Genomic DNA, 21222 nt, shown 5'->3' with positions numbered 1-21222 from the left:
GTACCTAAAGACCCATTACAACATATTGGAGGTCCAATGACAAGAGCCCGAACTAAAGCCATGAAGCAAGCCTTGTTCAGTCTTGTGCAAGAAGTTCAAGAGCTTGGAGAGCATTGGGGCACTCCTCTCAAGCCTAAAGGAGAGCATCTATACGTGTATAATGTATTTAAGATCCAAACTCATGAAGAGTCAAGCCTAAGAGATGCAGACCTTAGCCCAATGCAAGGAAGACTACAAGTTGAGCCTCTTGCAAGTAAGGAGGCATGAAACCCTAGTAAAGAAGTCAAGGGTGGCGTGATTTTAAATTCTTTATGATCCCTTGATTGTCTCCTAAATTATTTCCTATTTTAATGGTCCTTTGATTTAATTTTCTATTTTGAGTCTAGTCAAAGGTTAGAATTAATTATAGTATTAATTTCTAAATTTTGTAATCCCATAATTTTAGGATCACATCTCCTAAATTATGTGGCTAAATATTTTATCATTATTTTATATTATTTCTCATTTTAGTATTAGGAAATTAGGGTTTTAATTTTAGGAAATATTTTTTTCTATGAGCCTATATAAATTAGGCATGCTCCCTATTGTAAACAACACAAAAGTTGAATGAAATTATTCATTTTAGAGTTTATAACTCTAGTGAGCCTTAGTGCTTTGTGGTGGCATCTCGTGTGAGAAACAGACGTGATCAAGAGCGTGATCAACTCTTGTGGTGTCTTCGAAGGTTAAGGTTCCTAGAGGCAGGTGCTCTAGAGGATCTTCGTCTTGATCATTATTCTATTATTTACTTCATACTTTTCTTTATTTCCATCATAAAATTCATCCCTTTCCTTTTGTTCTTGTGTTTTTTGTTGTTTCAGGGTTCTGTCCCTAAACAAGCACGATTCTGCTTCCGCGTCCCCTATCACAACATGTTGATGTGTTAATAGATTGGGCAAAAGCTATTAATCTCCTTGCCTGCTTGAAGATAGTAAATCATCTCTTTAAAGATATAATTATTACGTTAGGATTCTTTTTTGTAACAATAGCTATGTCGATATATTTAGAGAGGTTAATGTGTGTGCCTATTTGCTAGTCACTAATGATCTTAATTTATTAAGATCTTTTAATCAACCTCCACTTTACTGTTAGAAGGTGGTGGATGATTATGAAAGGTGATTCTCTTTCGTGTATTACCCAAAACTAGCAATAATTTTAAAATCGAATTGGATCGGATGGTCAAATTGGTTTGGATTCCAATTCGGTCAATATATAAAAACTATTTTTGAGGTTGATCAACTGAATTCGATTTTCAAGAATCAAATTGTTTAATTTTTTTTACTTTTTATTGATTTTTTTTAGAAAATAATTAATTTTTTTAATTATTTAATATTATATTGTATCATATGATTTGTTATGTCATGGTGAATTTAAAATATTTAATTTTTTTAAACTAAGTAATAATTACATATTTATTTTTTATATTTAAATTATTATATATATATATATAATTTTTTAATTTAATTATTATATTATTAGTTTGACTATTGGTTTAATTCGATTTAATCATGTGAGTTGTAAATTGTTGAATTTTTTGATTTAATATTCAATTCGATTATAAAAACATTGCCTAGAACCTTGATTGATTATTGATATCTTCTTGAATTTAAAAAAAAAAAAAAGCGATAATTGGCATTTCGGACATTTTACAAGCGAGGGAATTTCGGCGTAAAGCGAAGTAAAGAGGTAAACTGATTTAGCCGTTCCACGTGTTGCTACACAGTTGGACCAACAAAAGTGGACGGTGCAGAAACTAGTTGTGGCTGGGGCGGGGGGCTTGTCTAGTGCTCTTGCAGCGCCAGACAAACGCTAATAGTAATACACAGTGTTAGTAACTCTATAAAATACAGGCCAGCAGCGAAGTGTTTGTGTGAGATCGCGAGATGGAGGGAACTGAAATTGATGCAAGAAGTGGATTCTGCAAATCCAACTCCATCTTCTACAATAAACGGAAGCCACTGCCGCTTCCTCAAAAGTACTCACTCGACGTCACCGCTTTCATCTCCTCCCGCGCCCACCACGGCAAGCTTGGTTTCATCGACGCCGCCACTGGCCGCCACTTCACCTTCCACCAACTCTGGCAGGCTGTCGATGCCGTCGCCACCTCTCTCTCTGACATCGGTATTCGAAAGGGCCACGTCGTCCTCCTTCTTTCCCCCAATTCCATTTACTTTCCCGTCGTCTGTCTCGCTGTCATGTCCCTTGGGGCTATCATCACCACCCGCGAAATCTCCAAGAAAATCTCCGATTCCAAGCCTTCCCTTGCCTTCACGATTCGGCCCCTACTAGCCAAAATCACCGCAATTTCAAATGTACCGATCGTTCTCATGGAGGAAGACGAAGGCGCCCCCATCACAGAGCCTAAAATCGTGACCACGCTGGGCGAGATGATGAAGACGGAGCCCCGTGCTAGCCAAGTCAGGGATCGAGTTTACCAAGATGATACTGCGACTTTACTGTATTCGTCTGGTACCACGGGTCCAAGTAAAGGCGTGGTCTCGACGCACCGGAATCTAATGGCAATGGTCCAGATATTTTCGAGTCGACTCAATATGGATAAGGAGGAGACTTTCATATGCATTGTCCCTATGTTCCATATATACGGTCTGGTGGTGTTCGTAACTGGCCTTCTGGCTGCAGGATCGACGACAGTGGTGCTGTCCAAGTACGACATGGACGATATGCTATGGGCGATCCAGCAGTACCGTGTGACGTACCTGCCGCTAGTGCCGCCTATATTGGTGGCGATGATAAATGGGGCGGATGCGATAAAGGCGAAGTACGACTTGGGGTCACTGCATTCGGTGGTGTCGGGTGGGGCTCCACTGAGCAAGGGGGTGATAGAGGGCTTTGTGGACAAGTTCCCGAACGTCACAATTCTCCAGGGTTACGGGTTGACCGAATCCACGGGAGTCGGGGTATCCACGGACTCACTCGAGGAGAGTCGGAGGTACGGTACGGCGGGGCTGTTGTCACCGGGCATGCAGGCCAAGGTCGTTGATCCTGAAACTGGAAAGGCTTTGCCGGCTAATCGGACCGGTGAGCTCTGGCTCAGAGGGCCCACTATCATGAAAGGTGCGCCGTTATTTTATTATTATGATTATAAGTAAGTTTTAAAGAACTGACATACTTCTTATTTTATTTTTTTGGTCTCACGTGAATGGAATCGTTGGTCTTTTATTTATTTTTTAAATCATATTTTTCATAGACTTGGATCTCTAGTCAATATTCTGTAACATAATAATATCGTTGATTGACGAAAGTTATCAATTTTTTGAATAGCGAGACAGGAATAGTGGATTAAGTGGGAGTTGTAATGTTGTAATGTTAAATTTGTGACAGTGAGGGCGTCTTGATGGCAGGTTATTTCAGTAATGAGGAAGCAACCACCTCAACCCTTGATTCAGAGGGATGGTTGAGGACTGGGGATATTTGCTACATTGATGGCGACGGATATATTTTCGTTGTTGATAGGTTGAAAGAGCTTATTAAATACAAGGGATATCAGGTACCCGTCAAAATTCATACAATTTCATTATTTTTTTAAACTACAAGCCACAGTTGAAATCGAGGGAGGTGAAAAGTAATCTCTTATGGCTGCTAAAACCCAAATTTCACTCAAACCAACTTCTTGGTTCGGTTCATTTCTAGTCTGATCGGTATAGTCGTTTAGATATAGGAATTACTCTTGCCTTCGATATCTAGAATGGACATGGTCTCTTAATGTTGTTTCAATTATTCTTGTATTAGGTCCCCCCAGCAGAACTAGAAGCCTTGTTGCTTACTCATCCTGCAATTTCAGATGCAGCTGTCATACCGTAACTCTATCTCCCAATCCAAGAGAACTGTTATTTTTTGAAAAACAAAAGAAAAGAAAATCAATCAGAACAAATATAGTGATTTGGGCTTGCTTTATTCTATCATACGCTTTATATTTTCAGGTTCCCAGATAAGGAGGCTGGGCAGTATCCAATGGCATACGTAGTGAGGAAAAGTGGAAGTCATGTATCTGAAAAGGAAATCATGGATTTTGTGGCAGCACAGGTGAGCCTCCGAATTCTTCTTTATAGTAATATTTATTTATATGCAAACGGACAAATATAGTTTGTAGGTTATCGAATTTGGTCTTAACTCTTAACATTCAGCTTAACTGCCTCCAAGATAAGTGATGGTATAATGATAAGCAAAATGAATGAAAATAATCATGAATGTGGGTCCATTTCTCATGCGGGAAAATGAAGCAAGAATGTAATAATACTTGCCATGAGAATCAGTAGCGTAACAAGTTGATGTGGCTGGTTGAAAAAGGCTGCTCCATACAAAAGAATTCGAAGAGTGGCATTTATTTCTTCAATACCAAAGAACGCATCAGGAAAAATCATCAGGAAGGATCTCATCAAGCTCGCCACATCTAAACTTTGAGGCCTCTGGAGCTTTCGATGTTGATCGTATATGGTGATTTCCTAGCTGGCTCTCTGTTTTACTGGTCATGCTTTTTGTATAACTAGTTTTTTGCCCCGTGCACCTTGTTTTTCTTCGTTTACAAATTTTGTTTTGAAATGGTTTCATGCAGTCATTTGACAACTAAGATAAAATGGCAGACTATAGGAGGTGAGATTTAAATCCTTGTAGAGTGGTAAGCTCAGACTTTGTTATTTTGGGTCGTCTTTCAGAAAAAATGCATGACTGAAAGGGAGGATGATTTTCTAGTGATGTTATAGTCTCTGGAGTTCGACCTCATAATGAGTCGACAAAAAGTCATCTTCCTAAGAAATTAGAATGATATGTTCAGTGTTGAAATGAAATGGAAGTATTTAAGGATTTTGATTTTTACAATTACAACCAAAAAGTTGGATAGCACTAAGTATGATGCAAACCCCGTCCAGATGCTGCATCAATTCATGTACAAAGTGAGTTAATAACCGTGCTGCAACTTGGTCGAATTGACTTGGTAATAAAACTTCAAGATGTAAAAAGTGGATAATACATTATCATGCGCTCCAAAACAAATTTTAAGAGTGACATTATATGAGAGAGGGTCTTACATAGGAGTATTTTCCCCTAAACATTTAGCACAGTGCAGTTGCCTCCATTGAGTGTTGCTTTTCGGGTACAAGTTGGGCATCATTTGCAATGCCAACAAAAAGAGGGCTCAAGCTTCTTTATAATTGCAGTTATAGCTATGGGCATGCTTGTGATAAGTCACGTGTTTAAATATGTGCTTCATTCACCTGAAAGGACAAAATGATGTACTTGTGAAAATAGGCAAACTCATAATAAATGAAATACTATCTTTCACGGCAAATTGAGAATAAACATGAAAAAAAATATTATCTTTTTTCCCATGAAATGGCAAGCAGGAGCTTGAGAAAGTAAGATACACAAATAAGCTAAAGACAAGACATTAACTTAAGACAATGTCATCCTATCATCCCCAAAAAGTGGGGCGCAGCCAGGTGGGAAAAAAAAATTATAATTAACCTGTAATGTTATCAAAGTTTTGCAGAAAACATTTTTAGTAGTAGTTAGTGGTTGATTTTCAAAGTCATGGATGAAAATTTTTAATTCAACCTTATTTTTAACTCTGGATAAGGCAACATAAAATTGTTCATGAGTAAAAAGTAGAGTGGATAAAAATAATCCAACATAATCTAATAATTAACCTTGATTTTTATTGATGGTCATGGCAAAAGATATAATCCAACATGGAATTGTCTCTTTTTCAATCTAAATGGCAAGCATGACTTCGAAGAAGTCATATTGATCTTGTGAATCCAAGCTTTGTCACCCACAGTTGATCCGTTCAACACCCTTCCTTCAATGATGCGATCATCCAAATGCTCAATAATCAATTGAGTGCAATTAAAATTAGTCAACATTTCTAATAAGCATTATAGGCATCCCAACTTTTAAAATTAGTCTGTGAGGGGGAAGACTTGAACCATCAATGCTATTAAGGAACTCTTTAGTATGCGATTGATCAAAGGAATCATTATGGTAAGAGCACAAAGCAATTGATTCTGAACTAAGATATTCTATAGCATCTCCAAGAAAAATTGAGCATATGTAATTATTTAATTTGTTAACCACATCTGGTGAATTATAAAATTATTAATTTATAATTTATAAGTTTATATGTGTGTTTATTATTGTTATTTAATTATTATGTCACAGTTTCTATGCCTTACTTTTCAGGTTTAACATCCAGTTGGTTTTCTAAACATTCATATATTGCACTTGTAAATTTAGGGAGAACCACTTATGATTTTTCATAAATCCATTGGCCTTTCTAAAATTCACAAAAAACAAAAAATGTCCTTAAATTCACAAGAAGCAATATATAAATTCATCAGACAAAGGGTAAATTCACAATAAATTTTACTTAAATTCTTAAGTCACATTCCGGGAACTTTTAGTCGAATGAATAATGCTTCTTTCCTCTCCCACCCCCTAATCATTTTATGGAAAATATTAAAAAAAATTCTTTAAAATAAGATTTTCTGGTTAAAAAGTTTGTTTAATCATCAACTGAATCCTCTCCTATCAAAACCATTATATCTCCTTGTGAAGCTTGAAATCTTCTTATATAAAATATAGGAATATACTTATTATTTTGACCCATTATATTTTTATCAATTAAAAATTAATTAACCAGTAAACTTAAATGGTATCTTTAGATAACTATTGATAATAGAGATGTTGAATTGATCGATACATGGGGTTGCATGCTTGCAAAATTAGATCGAAAAGGTAAATTCCTCACTGGATTGGGTTTTATAGAATTTGTATTGAAACAAATTGCTTGGAGCTTTTTGGGCTATTTATAAACTTTTCAAACAGGATATGACCAAAAAAAGAAACTTTTCAAATTTCATTGGCATATGCATGAGTGTGTATATATATCATAAATATTAATTGGATGAAATTTTATGTCGTTTAGGATTTGGAAAACAAGACAATAAAACTTTGAGATGATTGTGGAAACAAGCAAAAGGATCATTTATATAAAAGAAATATATTGCCACATGCACGAACGCTTATTCTCAAATAAGGTACTAGCATTGCAAATAAATATCTTTAGATTACGATGAATAACTGATCTACATGAAGAGATATAAACTAACAAAAACCTATAGAATCCTAATTCTAAAGGCAGAAAATCATAAAGGCTGCTCAACGACTATTTATCTCAATGTCGATGGAATAATCATCTTATTTACTTATATTTGCAGAATAATCATTCTTGGGCGGTGGCCATGAAGGATTCCCAACAGAATGAGATTCTAATGAAGTTAAACCTTTTGAAGAATCCTTTTCAATAGAGTTGACATCTTTTGAAGTTAAACTTTTTGAAGAACTCTTTTTGATAGAATCGACATTGTTTAAAATTAAACCACTTGGAGATCTCCCTTGTAAACCAAATCGACGCACGTGTTCAAAATACAAAAATCCGTTAAACATCTTGAAATAGAGTTTGAGAAAACTTGTGTGCTTAGAGTAACTAAATGATGGTTACAAATGAAAAGGGATGGGGTATTTATAGACTTTTCCTTATATCTAACTTAATTGATATCTCCAAAAGATATGATATGTTATTTTGTATTAAAAATAGAATCTCAACAAAATAAGAGATAATACTAATTATCCAAAATGATTAAGTTAAATTTTAAGATTTTAAAAGGTTATACATTGGTTCAGCCATGTCTAATAGTAATGGCCAGCTAAAGATATTTACGAATTTTAGGTAAAATAAAAAGATAGTTAACGTATTTTGGGGGAAATTAAGCATATGTCTTACAGAATTATAAAAAAATGGTTAATATGTTGCGGGCCCTCAGTTGTAATTTAAATATCTATTACCTTTATTAATGCGGGATCGCCATCTCTACAGTAAATGAACAGTGCTTTATCTGTGGCCTTTTTTTTTTTTTGTGGTCAGAACTCCATCTATTGTCTTCGTTAACTGCGTGTTCCAAGTCATGTGTTCCAGCCTCCATCTATTATACTATTATAATTACAATAATATTATGATGTGAGAGATAGAGATTCAAATATTATAGTATTAATATTCTTATAATATTTGGTGGCCCTGTTGTTTGTTTTTTCTTCATCACAATCAATATTATATATTTTATTCGTAATGTAACTACTATAACACAGAAAAAGATGGAGAAAGGGTCGGACAGTCTTGCGTAGACGGGACAGATTAAATGAGAAGGTTGGTGGGTCAACTGGCGGGATTTCATTTCACCAATCTATCTATACTTAATATAAATTTGGGATCTTCCGGTGCACAGTGCATGAACAGTATGACCCCACGTGAGCTGCCCTTTTGCCCGTTTCATTACATTTCGTTGCCACATGAGGAGTTTTTTGAAGCAGCTGGGGTTGGCGGTGGGGTAAATTGGTGGGATCTCATCGTATTTGAACTCTTCGTGGGTGGGGTTGGCGGTGCGTGCCATTTAAGCGTGAGTTTGCTAGTTTTTTCCACTTGCTGGGCTCAAAAGGGTTTTTCGATCGCTCCTGTTGCTCTACTGGGTGGTGTTTGTTTGGTTTTTTTTCACCTTTAGTTGAAGTTAGCTTTCAATGTCGGAGATTTCAATCGGCAGCCGTGATTCTCCATAGTATCGTCATGGTTGATTGTTATTATTGGAAGTTCTGATGGTGGTTTCTTGAAGTTGTGTTGAAGTCTTGACCATTCATTCTAATTCTAATTCTAATCCGAGAATTTTTCAAGTTCGCAGAACGGACCGCCTCAACTGCCCCTCATTCGTCCTCGTCCTCGTCCTCGTCATCCCTGTCGCTACCGCTGTGACCATCTTATCTCGGGGTCTCGCTCTTTCCGCCTTGCCCTGGATCTCCACTGCCAATCATCGACGCTATTCTTAGGATTTGGAAGAAATTCTCCATTTCCTGCCTCTATAGTTTTCCATTAACGTTCTTTGCCTCTCCAGTCTTCATTCCCAGCGTGGCCATGAATCTTCATCATCCAGTCATCTTATTGCGGTGCTCAATTCAAATTTGGATAAGCTTTCCTCCATCTATTTTCGGGTTCGTGTAAAGTCTTTGATGTAGCACCATGTGACTGAATATGGAGAAAGTGGATAGTAAGCAAGCAGGGGTTGGTGGTGAAGGAGTTTTATGAGTTTTACCCATGCACTAAGTTTGCTCACACCACTTCCCTACTTTTTAGGAGTCCTAGAAGTATCTTTTCATTTACTTAATTGTTTATTTCTCCATTATGAATAGGGCAGTATCTATGGAGGTCGTAGACAAGCATTTTTTATGTTTATTGTGTTTTGGAGGTTCTCCTTGGCTGTTAGATCTGGAAGAGTGAGGTTCTTGCACGACCTTTACTAGTAGATTATTTTCTCTTATTCTATTGGAGCTACAAATGTTTCCATATTCTAGCATTACTTTCTTCAATAGAACTTCTAATTCACCTCTAGAAATCAGATTCTATCAGTTTGTTTTTGTTTATATTTGCCATTATATCTGAGTTCTTTTTTCATAATTTTGAGAATTGTTGTGTTTTATGACATAAGTGAGACCCTTAATGTCATGTCAGGTTTTGATTGATGATGGAACAAACATTTTTGGAGACAATAATTGTAGTTATTTCATTATAATTGCATGTTTGTTGAGTGGTTCAAAGACAACAACAAAGATTATAATTAATGCACAGAATTAGCCATAATCTACTCACATTTTTCACCTTGAACTTATGATTGATCCATGGAATGGTATAATCTTGGGTTACATGGTTTTTTTTAACTAGATTGGTCACATATTAATATCTAGAGTAAATCCAAGTCAATCGAGAAAACAAGAGGCTGAGGAAAGGCAAATACTTTTGTTTAAAATGGTTTTTATTCTGTTGTGCCAATAACCAAAGTGATTCTCGTATGATCTAATTACTAATAGAGTGGAGAAATTAGAGTATTAAATGCTGGGTTCTTTTTTTACCAATTTAAAATTTTTTGGTGAATGAATTTGGATGAATACAAATAGCCAACTCACATAATACACATAGCAGTTGGATGAATTTGGATGTGAAGTTGAGAATAATTGAAATTGATGAAGCTACAAGTCAAGTAAAAGAATGTGGGTTGAACTACAATCATGTTATGACATGAGTGTAGTGTTAATGTTATTTTCATCTTAAACTGCATAACCTTGGTTATACTTATCTGTGTAACTTCATAAATATATACAACTGAGGGTTCGTGTAGAGATTCTTGTGAATTGTTAGACTGTGCAGATGAAAAGGTCTGACTCGAGTATTATCATGATTTGAAACTTAACTGTTCTCAATACTCTATTTTCTTGAAGGGGTTGAGGATTAGGGGAGATTGACTCTAGCTGCTGTAGTATGTGCCCGTAAATTTTTATTCAATAAAATCAACCTTACATTTTTTTTATGCATATCACTTACATTTCTTATTGGAATTTTGCACAAAGCTAAAAACACTGAAAATAAGTCCATACTTGAATACTGAAATGATTGTGATTCTATCTTTTGTCGGTTTATATAATATAATTAACATAGTGGCAAGGTAAAAATATGATGGGGGTTTAGTAGTCATTAAGGGTTCAAACCCTCTTGATGTAACAAGAAAAAAATCACTCAAGGCATTCTAGAACTGAATTGCAACCATTTGGTAGCTTTATAATGAAAGAAACAAATTATTTTTAAGAGGGTTCTTCTGGTATACTCTATTACATCAAGGTACCCTTTGGTAGAGGGGAAACAGAGTTAGAGAAAGGAAATGAGTGAGGCAAAGAAATTTTTTTGCAGTTTGGTTGATGTCAGAGAACTTTCCTTGGGAATATTGCATTCTATTGATGGCAGGTCCTTCTACCATTTTTACCATTTCTTTTGCTTTGATTGAGATAGTATTTCTATGGAAGCTCATTATCCTATGTGTCAAGTTTCAACTTATCTTTGCATGATCTGTGATTTTAGTTCTCTTTTGGATCATGAATTGGATTCATTTTTGGCATTTTTCCAGATTAGAAGCTTAGAAGCTAGGTTCATGAAATTGTTGGTCGCACCAATGGAAGATTTGGAACTTTGACTGCTATTCCTATACTTCACTTGGTGAGGTTTTAACTTATTAATAATCTGATAAACATTGTATTGATATTTCCCACTGTTGAGGAGTTAATTTTTAATGGTCCCGATATGTCATTCAGGAGATAGAAAAGCAAACGACAAGTTTATTTTGGATGAAATTGTGACTGGACATTAGCATAGTAGCCCGATCATATTCTGTATGTAGTACTCTGAAAGAAGTAAATTAGCTCAGTGAAACAATAAGGGGTTTAAATTTCACATATTGTTCCTGTTCAATAAGTTCATTGACTCTTATTTTGTGCAAAACCTCACCTTTTCAGAGTTGGGTGTAATAAACACTGTTAACAAATCTGGTGTTTAATTATTGACCGTAATAAATTGTCGTAATCCAAATGAATTTATACTCAACTACTTGTGGCATTAATTATCGTAACCAAGTGGATTTATGCTCAACTATTGGCAGCATTAATTACTTGATTGTCTTTCTTTTCTCTTTTTAAAAAACAGCTGACCTTGGATAAAATTAAGTATGATTTTCTCTTGTACAATTGACCAGACACGCTGGATAATAGAAGCTAGCAATTATTAAGGATACAAGCTTTACTCACATCTTTGAGAGCTTAATGTTAGATAAAAATTTTATATGAAAGTTATATTAAACATTTATATTATTTTTTACACCTGTTAGCTTATTAGATTTTCTTTTTTTTTTTTTGGTTGAGAAGAAGACTTTGACCTTGATATTGAATAACTCACTTGATACTTTACTAATAAAATAAGGCATTAATCATTATAAGTATATCCATACATGTAATTAATTGGATTAGATGAAAATAAATTTACACACAAAAGGCTTAAAGATACTAATCCATGGCAAAAGTAATAAAACGTCTTCAAGATTGTTCAATATTGTATTTCAGGGGATATTTGAGAACATTGCAAATGGATTGTAGTTTTTTTTTTGGTGTGATACTTTACACTAATTATTTGCTTAAACTTTTGTCTATGGACTGTACTCCAACAAAATTAATTGTGATTATGTCATTCATATTTATTATTTGTTCAATTAGTGGCAAATTAATATAATTCAACTAAAGATCACACTTTGTTTAAAAAAAATAAATAAATAGCACATTAATGTTAATTTTAATTACATAGCATGTAACAACAATGTTCTACCATAATTTATTTTAAAAGAAAGTAACTTTACAAATATAGATAAACTAATATAATTAAATGATCTCTGGCCCGTGCATCGCACGGGGAAGACGCTAGTTATGTCAATTGACCGAAAATGCCCATGGTTGAAAATCAGAAACCCATTGCGTATCCGATCATCACGCGCTCGTTGTCCTTCAGCCTCATTTACCATAAGATAACATTCAGAATAATCGGCGTTCATGACACAGCCGTAGGCCACCGCCATCGCAGGAAACCACCTTGATGATTTAAATAGGGAATGACAATTTTTCCCTCTTTTTTTTTTTCTTTGCCTTTAAGAGAATGACAATTTCTAATATTTAGAAACCTCTGGCTAAGCATTTCTCACATATTTTTATTTGTTCATGATGATAAGCTTCTTATTCTATCACATAAGTCATAATATAAATTTGTCTCAAATACAAGGTTTTAAAAAGGGAGAATTTCAATAATGATCCTTGGACCATACTTATTTAAATTTAAAACCCTTAAAATTTTAAAATTTCACTACAGTTAGGAGTATTGTTTTGATATTAAATTTTTAAGAAAAATGATAAAATTACCCTCATTTAAATTAATGTCAGAACTACTCTACTTCACTTATTCATTTACTTGTGGAATATTGTTAATTGCTTTACTTCATCGATTATTAAGTGAAGGTCTAACAATGAACAAGTGAAGTAGGATAATAAACAAAATTTATTATTCACCAAGATTTATTCAGTTTTTAAAATTCCATCAACTAACCCTTGATAAATATAAAAAGATATATTCCTTCATCTAAATATCATACTCTCCCAAGATAGCAGAATTTGATACATTATAAATTTGTTATTAAAATTAAATTTTGAAGGTTATACCATTTATTTTTATGATCGATGTCCATGTATTTGTAAACATACATATATTTAACATTTTAAGGGGATACAAATAGAATTTTCTTTTGGAGGAAAAAAGGGGAAAGTATATTAAAAAGTGTGGTTATTGAAATTATTTATGCAACAAGATAAAAATTAAAACTCTTTGAGAATGATAAATTTTGATTCACTAATTAATTCAACAATGAATTAATTTTTTCTCTGTAAATACAATTTTTAAAATTTCATCAAGTAAACCTTAATAAATTTTAAAATATATATCCCTCCATCTAATTAAATATCATATTCTCCCAATCTTCCTTTAAATATCTCATTGATTGATTTGTTAATATACACATATTATTGGTAAAAATATTTTATGATGCTACATGTTTTCCTTTTTTTTTTAATCATATGAATTTATTGAAAATAATATTTGAATATAACATGATCCTTTCTTGACACCCGTGCAACTATGTAACTATATTTTGTAAATTTTATACAATTTATTTTTATAATTAATATCTAACAAATTTATATTTTCAAATACACATATATTTAAAATTTTAAGGGGATACAAATAAAATTTTCTTTCGGGAGGAAAGGGGAAAAATATATTTAATTATAGTTACTAATATTAAATTATTTATGTGAAAAGATAAAATTCAAAACTCTTGAAAAACGATGAAGCCTGATTCGGTTATTCTCATTCTACTATAAATATATATTTTAAATAAATTTTTGGCTAAAATATATTTTTATCCTCTAACTTTATATAAAGTTTTAATTTACTTCTTTAATTTTAGGCTAAAATGCATAAAACTTTTCTGAACTTTGAGACAGTTGCATATAACCTCCTCATATTTAAAAGTTTAAGTTAACTCTCATAACTTTTAATTTTATTTTTCAAAATTCTCTATTATTAATTATGTTATTTTTTTCATAAGGGTTTAAATGTCATTCAACTAAAAAAATATTTTATTGTATAACTATTTATAATAATTTTTTTATATTTTTTGAATAGTTGAGACATTGATAATAAAAAAATATTATTATTACTGTATAAAATTTTAAATATTTATGTTTATATTAATTTTATTCATGTTTTTTTATTATCAATGGTGCATAATTTTATTTTTTAAAAGATAAATTTTTATTTATTATTCATATTATATTAATATAATGTACATGGTTAAAATATTTAAAATTTGTGTCCTATACATTATTTGTGTATCAAAAAATATATTATTTTTTTATAAAATCAGATAATTAATTTTAAAGAAAAAATTTTTAAAGTTAAAATTTGGGCATGTACACCCTAATATATAGGGGTTAAATAATATAAAAAGTTAAAAAAACAATTCCAAAAAAATGGTACCTTACTCATTATTAAATGAATTTATTTTATATAATATAATGATGATTATTTTTTTTCATATATTTAAAAACAAAAGGTACATTTTACCCAAAGGTTATTAAAAATTTTAAACTAATTAGGATAATAATTTTAAATTAATGGTCTTATCGTGACTGAATTGAAATCAACTTAATCATAATTAAAATAATATAAGTTAATTAAAATATATAAAATATTTATATATAACCATAATAAAAGTAATATTTAAACAAATAAGACATTAATGTATAAATAAAGGAAACATTCATGAATAAATTATTCTCCAAATAAAGGAGTACATAACAGTAAAGGAGTATATAATACAACAAAACAGTAACAGAGTTACTTAAGTACAAAGTTGATAAGTTATTATTTTTTATTTTAATCTTTTGAAATTAAAATAATATTTTATACTTAATAGAATTATTTAAAAATTAAAATTAATTTAAAAATAAAGGAAAAAATATTTTTAAAAAGTTTTGGATATCCAGGTATGTCCGAATAAGCTCGAAGCATGCTTGACTATATGAGTTTTTTTTTAAAATATGATACTTTAAGTTCAATCTAAATAAGTCAGTCTGAATTAAGTTCGATCCAAATAAGTTCAACCCATCTAAATTACCAGTTCTACTCTACCATGATATATTTTTGAATGTAAATGGAATCCTAATAGGTACAATTAAAAAATGTAATATTTTCAAATTACATCACTTGCTAACCCTTCTCTACCACTCTATATTTTTTCATGCAAATGAAATTCTAACAGATACAATTAAAAAATATAATATTTTCAAATTACACTACTTGCTAATCCTTGTCTACAATGATATATTTTTTATGCAAATAGAAGATTAATAGATATAATTTAAAAATTGATGGCCACTCAATATAACTAATTGAAAGCATTGAATTAACTTATTTTAAAATTTTAAATTTGAATTTTGAGACATGCAATTATATTAACTAAAAATACCGAATATATTTCTAAACTTGAAGTACTTATAAGATTGCCATTAATAATAACATCTTACATAAGAGGAGTTAAATTAGTGTAAACAGGTGTTACATCTCTAGTTTTTTCTCTTTAAAAAAAAATATCCCATATTTTCTAAGATAAAAAAAGATACAACTCAAAATATTGTATATTAAAACATTTTCAATAATTTAGTTAAATTATAATTTTTTCTGCAAAAAATTTATTTCATATATTTTATTTAGTATCATACATTTATTTTTTTATACAGCATAATAGAATGTGAAAAATTAAATGAAGAGTTACAAATAAATCCAAAAAAATTAATTAATTATTATTATTTTTATATGTAAATACTAGAGGATGAACATATAATGATATAAATGAAACCTTAGACTGTATTTGTAATTGTCAAAATGATAAAAAAATTTTAAAAAGATCAATTAATTTAATTTACATATCAAATGTTAAAACTTTAAAAATTTATAATTTAATCTCTCAATTTTATAATTATATTAAAGTAAATTATAAATTTATTTTTTAAATTTTAACATAATTAAAAAATATATTTTTTATTAAAATTTAGAATGTAAATTCAAATTCATCACAAGTAACTTTGAAATTCTCAGCTTGTCACTGGCCGCTCTAATCTTTCACTAAAACGGTTTAGTTTAACTGCGCAAGTAACCAGCACGATTATCTTCAGCGTCAATGTCATCACTGAAAATGCCATAGTTCCTCCCTCTACCTGGAGCTTTCATTGATTTTGCCATCATAATCACTAAATCAGAACCACCAAACCCTAACACACTCCCAATTACCACCTTTTGCCTGGATCGTACAACCCCGAGATGTGAAATGGCTGGCCCTCTACTTCGTGACATTCTGCTTCATAGCTCTCAATTCCAAAACTTGCGGCGTTTTGTGGCCCGAATCCCCGTGAATGTGACGCCTCATCGCTTATTCTGTAGTGTTCCCACCATTCCGATTTCGGGACAAACAGGTGAGGAAGCAAGCTATGCTGGTCAAATCTCGAAGCTACAGGATGACCCTGATTATGAGGAATGGAAGGATAAGGCAAAGGAGATCGTCAACGACATTGATCCAATCGTTAGGCTAGCCAAGGATATCCTTCACTCGGGAAGGTCAGGTCATGACACTAATTCATTATATGAAATTTCTCGCTTCTTGTTGCTCTCCAACTGTTCGTCGTATTGCCTCTAACTTTCCGACGTTCATTGTCGAATACCCATATATGCAAACAAAAGGAGTTATATGTTATCAAACTAAATGCACGAGAAATTGGAATAATGCTAAAGCTAAACCTATTATCATGATAGGCACTCATTGTTGCGTAATATACCTAGTATAAGGAAGCAGTAGCCATGCAGGTAACAGAAACAAGAAACTCTAGAGAGAGAAGAGAGACGCAAGATCCAAAATTAACATTCTCCTCTAGAGAATTCCTTATGAGACTATATTGGCTCCTTGTTAGGAAAACAAACATTATAGTATGAATATCATTTGCCTCTGAGCACTATTGATTGTGTGATGGAGATCTATTCACATTTGTAGGGTAAAATTCTTGTGTACCTTATTGTGTGGCTAAACTAACCTGAAGCCTATTTGAAGACTGAAAGAGAAAATTCATGATTCTTCAAGTGAGACTTTGTACTTGTAATATTTGCTAAAAATGGTGCTTGCCTGCTTTTGAAACAAGCATTGTTATTCTGTAAATTCTTCTAGAAAAAGTGAGGCTATTCTGAAACTTGAAAAATGGAAGAGGCATACATCAAAGCCATGGCAAAATGCCAACAATTGTCAACATACATTGACACTTACAGCCACATGGAAATAACTAAGATGGAGATCTATAATAACCACGGAAAACAGTGCTGGCCTGCCTGGGAGACTCTACATAGTATACAAATTTTCTGTCATAATTTCTACGTCTCCATCATTTGCTCACATTGACATGTGCTGCATCTTTGTTGCTGCATCTTTGGAATATTGACCGATACAGCTTCTACAACTTTACTTTATTTGACCTTATAAAACTATCTTCTTGAAGTCTTTGATTTTCTACACTAGGTACATGGTTGGAGAGCAATTGACAGATGAGGATGAGAAAGTTGTGGTAGAGAAACTTCTTGTTTACCATCCACATTATGATGATAAGATTGGATGCGGTCTTGCATCAATTATGGTATGATTTGCTTACTTCTATATCCATATCTAGATGCCATGGCAACAATGCAACATGTTGGCGTGGTAGTGTAATGCTACAAGTTGTTGGCATGATGGTATAATGCTATTGATTTCTTTATTATGTTGTCCATGCAACTTCTGAGTTGCAATTGTTGTATATTAAAAATAACATACAATATCATGTGAACTTGTTGTAAATGAATATCCGCAGGATCAACAATGCTTCTTTTGTGTGAACTAATTCTGAATTGCTTCCTGAAAGAAATGATTTAATTGCAAATTATTTTTAACATTAGAAGTTTTTTTCTTGGTAGACTTAATATTAGAAGATTGTATGTTTTACAAGTGTGTGAAGACTGGGTTAGTCCCTAGCCCAAAGCCTGGTCTGAAATATGATCAGGCTTGACATGCTTGTCCATGGTCTGGTCCAGCCCAATGGCCAGGCTTGGTCCACCACAAGCTAGTGGACTGGTCTGGCAGACCAGCTGTTATTCAGCCCCCTTCAAGTGGGGGAAAAAAAAGAAGAAGGACTTTGAATAAGGGGGTTGGAAACTAGTGGAAGGGTTAGTCCCTCACAATATAACGACCCCAAGTTGTTGTAGGAAGGTGCTCCCATTTACTGCCTAACAGTGCTTTGAACATGATTATTTCTAATAGAAATATACTTGTTGAGAAACCAAAAAAGAAATATAGTGTACCATATACCTAAATCATGGTGATGCCAATTCTGAAACTTGAAAAGTTAAAACTGAAATATAGAATATATACCTGAAAAAGTGAAGGCAATTTTGAAACTTGAAAATGGATGAGGCATAGATCAAAACCCACAGTAAAATGCCAACAATTATCACCACAAGTTGACACTTACAGCCACATGGAAATTCCAGCTGCATTAAAGTGGAAAAGGCTTGACTAATACCTAAGGGAAGTAGGGAATAACAATTTATGGGGTGTTGGATGCCTCTTTTGGTACCCCCAAAGTTCTTTGGCAAATTAACTTCCATTGAACTGATGTTTGGGTAGAAAAACTTTTTTTTTTCTCCTTTAAAGCTCATCCACAAAACATAAAAACCATGAAAAAGTCAGTTTGGGAAACGCAAGTGGGGGCTTCTTTTACTGTTTTGAAGTCAGTTTGGCAAATTCTCTTTTGGCAAACTTTAAAGCAAACACACATTTAATATAACAGCAAAGAACATTATATTCATAACAGCCACATGAAATTCAAGTTCGAATCACATTTAAAATTTATAACCAGCAACATGACTTGAAAATTAAAGTCCGAACCACTTTTAACACCAGCCACATAATATTACAACAATAGCATGCTAATCAAAGCAACCACCCACATGAAAATCCAGCTCCATTACAGCAACAAGAATCTACTAAAAACAACCAGCCGCATGAAAATTGAAGTCTTAAAAAGTTACAGAACTAGCCAACATTGAGCAATCTTCGTAGAGTCATCCCCTCCACCTTCAATTACAGTTAATCCATCTGAAACAAAATAAGCAACAATTTAAACGGCAACACTGCAATGTTAATAAAACAACAGAATGAATTTAAGTTGAGAAGCGGTCTCATTCTCACTGGTACAATAGTAGAGAAGGGTGGGTCAATGCTAGAAGCTTGACCCAGTATTTCAACTTTCACTTTAACCCTTAAACAAAAGAAAATTACTGTTACAGTTGAGAAGAATAGAAATACACATTATTAAGAAGGATAAATACAGGAAGATTTAAAGTAAATAATGCAAGCATACTAAATTTCCTTTCCATTCTCATCATCTACTATATTTTGTATACCCCAACATGCCAATTTCTTTCAAGAGATCTAGCATGCACTTCCTCTGACGGATGTAAATTCATTGCTTTGACTAGGGAACCTCCATCCCAATAAACTATTTCATCTCCCCATATCTTTTATTTGTTATTCCTGAGCAAGAGTGGCCTTGATGTGAATAAAATCTGGAAATACTATATCTCCTAATTCTTTTTGCTAGAGAGTGAGATCCTTCTTGTTGCTTTTGTCTTGTGTGTCTAGAAGAATTTATATAGCGATACAAAGCATAAAAGTGGTTGACTCTAGTCATTTCTCCTTTTTGGGTCACCAATCACATTTGTTGTAAAAAAAGTGATGAGAAGACATGAGATTAAGAATATATGTTCCTACCTATAAAATACTCAAGATGCGTATATATTCACTTCATAAATCCAAGGCATGCTATCTCTAACTAGTTGGATCTTCTTTGCTTTTGTTTTTCTGCGGGCCTATTTTCATTTCATTTGCTGTGAATACTGAATATAAGTAAACAGAATGCAGTTATTGATATTATATATCTACTTACATATGTGATTCTGATGGGATAGCATGCTTTTGGTGCTAATTCTTTGTCTTTTAATTCTCCTTGTTTGTGAATTACCTGCTAGAGTTTTGCTAAATATATGACTTTGCATGTGCAGGTCGGACGTCATCCCGTGTTTAACTACTCAAAGTGTCTTTTTGTTGTAAGAACTGATGGTGACATGATTGACTTCTCCTATTATAAGTGCCTTTATGAGTACATTAGAAATAAGTACCCATCTCATGCAGAAGAAAGGTTTATTCAAGAACATTTAAAGCATGGTAGTGTTGGTGGCAGAGCTACACATAAGTGAGGTATGCAAAGACACCCCCTCACCTTGAGAAAATTGCTTGTAGGTATAGATATGTTTACTTCTATATATATATACATGTGATGAAACACGATGCAACTTGGTGTGGTAGTATATGTTATTGATTTCTTTACCTAAGTTTGCTATTGCTGTACATTAAGAATAACATACAATATCATGTGTATTGCTCGTAAATGAATATCTGCAGGATCAGAATGCTTCTTTATATGAATTAAAATTTTTGAATTGCTTTTCCTCCTGAAAGAAATGATTTAATTGCAAATTATATTTAACACCACAAGATGCATGTTTCTTCCCCTTACAATCTGAACATTTTCCACCTGAAATGATACCAAGTTTGTTGGGTATCTAATTCTCCTTTCTCTTAGAATGGTACTTCATATGTTGATAGTGCATTCTTTTATTTCTCAGTTTAGACCAAAGGCCAAGAAAGATATATTTCTATGATACCGCTCGTTAGTATGTTGAAAATGATATCCCCTCCTATTGGTGGCACTGCCTGCTGGAGTGCTTGCCTCTGTTCTACTCACCAATAAAATCTAGAAATACGGTATCTCCTGAATCTTCTTCTGGTAGAATAATATCTTTCTTATTGCTTCTTTCTCATGTGTCGAGGAATTATACAGTGATATGAAGAACAAAACTAGCAATTAGTTGAGCTTAGCTTCATATTAAGGTCTTGGTTGGGCAGCAAGCCTTAGGAATTAATTAGTGCAGCTACTCTATAATGTTTCCTAGTATCCATCGTACTGTCTTCATATCATGAGGGACTTGAATATTGTTGGTTTTGGATCTGTCTG

General features: G+C 32.9%; 2 protein-coding genes across 5 annotated transcripts; both read left to right on the top strand.

Moving 5' to 3' along the window:
• The first annotated feature begins 1799 nt into the window (after positions 1-1799).
• On the top strand, positions 1800-4860 carry LOC129299739 (probable CoA ligase CCL5). Of its 4 annotated transcripts, none has more exons than XM_054938207.1 (6): positions 1800-3114; positions 3402-3547; positions 3790-3857; positions 3981-4083; positions 4317-4494; positions 4613-4860. In XM_054938207.1, exons 1-5 carry the CDS (start codon positions 1923-1925, stop codon positions 4452-4454), a joined length of 1647 nt encoding a protein of 548 aa, XP_054794182.1. In that variant the 5' UTR covers positions 1800-1922; the 3' UTR covers positions 4455-4494; positions 4613-4860. The 4 variants fall into 4 exon arrangements, 3 of the variants coding, with proteins under 3 accessions (XP_054794182.1, XP_054794181.1, XP_054794183.1); XM_054938208.1 differs by having other exon boundaries at positions 1802-3114; positions 4348-4494; XM_054938206.1 differs by having other exon boundaries at positions 1801-3114; positions 4317-4860.
• Positions 4861-16217: 11357 nt separating this feature from the next.
• LOC129299740 (protein DCL homolog, chloroplastic-like) lies at positions 16218-20341 on the top strand (the record flags this gene model as incomplete). Its single annotated transcript, XM_054938209.1, is given in 3 exon segments — positions 16218-16687; positions 17634-17748; positions 20210-20341. Coding segments are annotated over 3 exon segments (534 nt in total), but the record flags the coding sequence as incomplete, so codon positions are not given.
• Between the last annotated feature and the right edge of the window lie 881 nt (positions 20342-21222).

Source organism: Prosopis cineraria, unplaced genomic scaffold (assembly GCF_029017545.1).
Source record: "Prosopis cineraria cultivar Desert tree isolate PC_DT_omini unplaced genomic scaffold, ASM2901754v1 PC1279, whole genome shotgun sequence".
In the NCBI taxonomy this organism is placed as follows: Eukaryota; Viridiplantae; Streptophyta; class Magnoliopsida; order Fabales; family Fabaceae; genus Prosopis; species Prosopis cineraria.
This window is presented reverse-complemented; position numbering and strand designations above follow the sequence as displayed.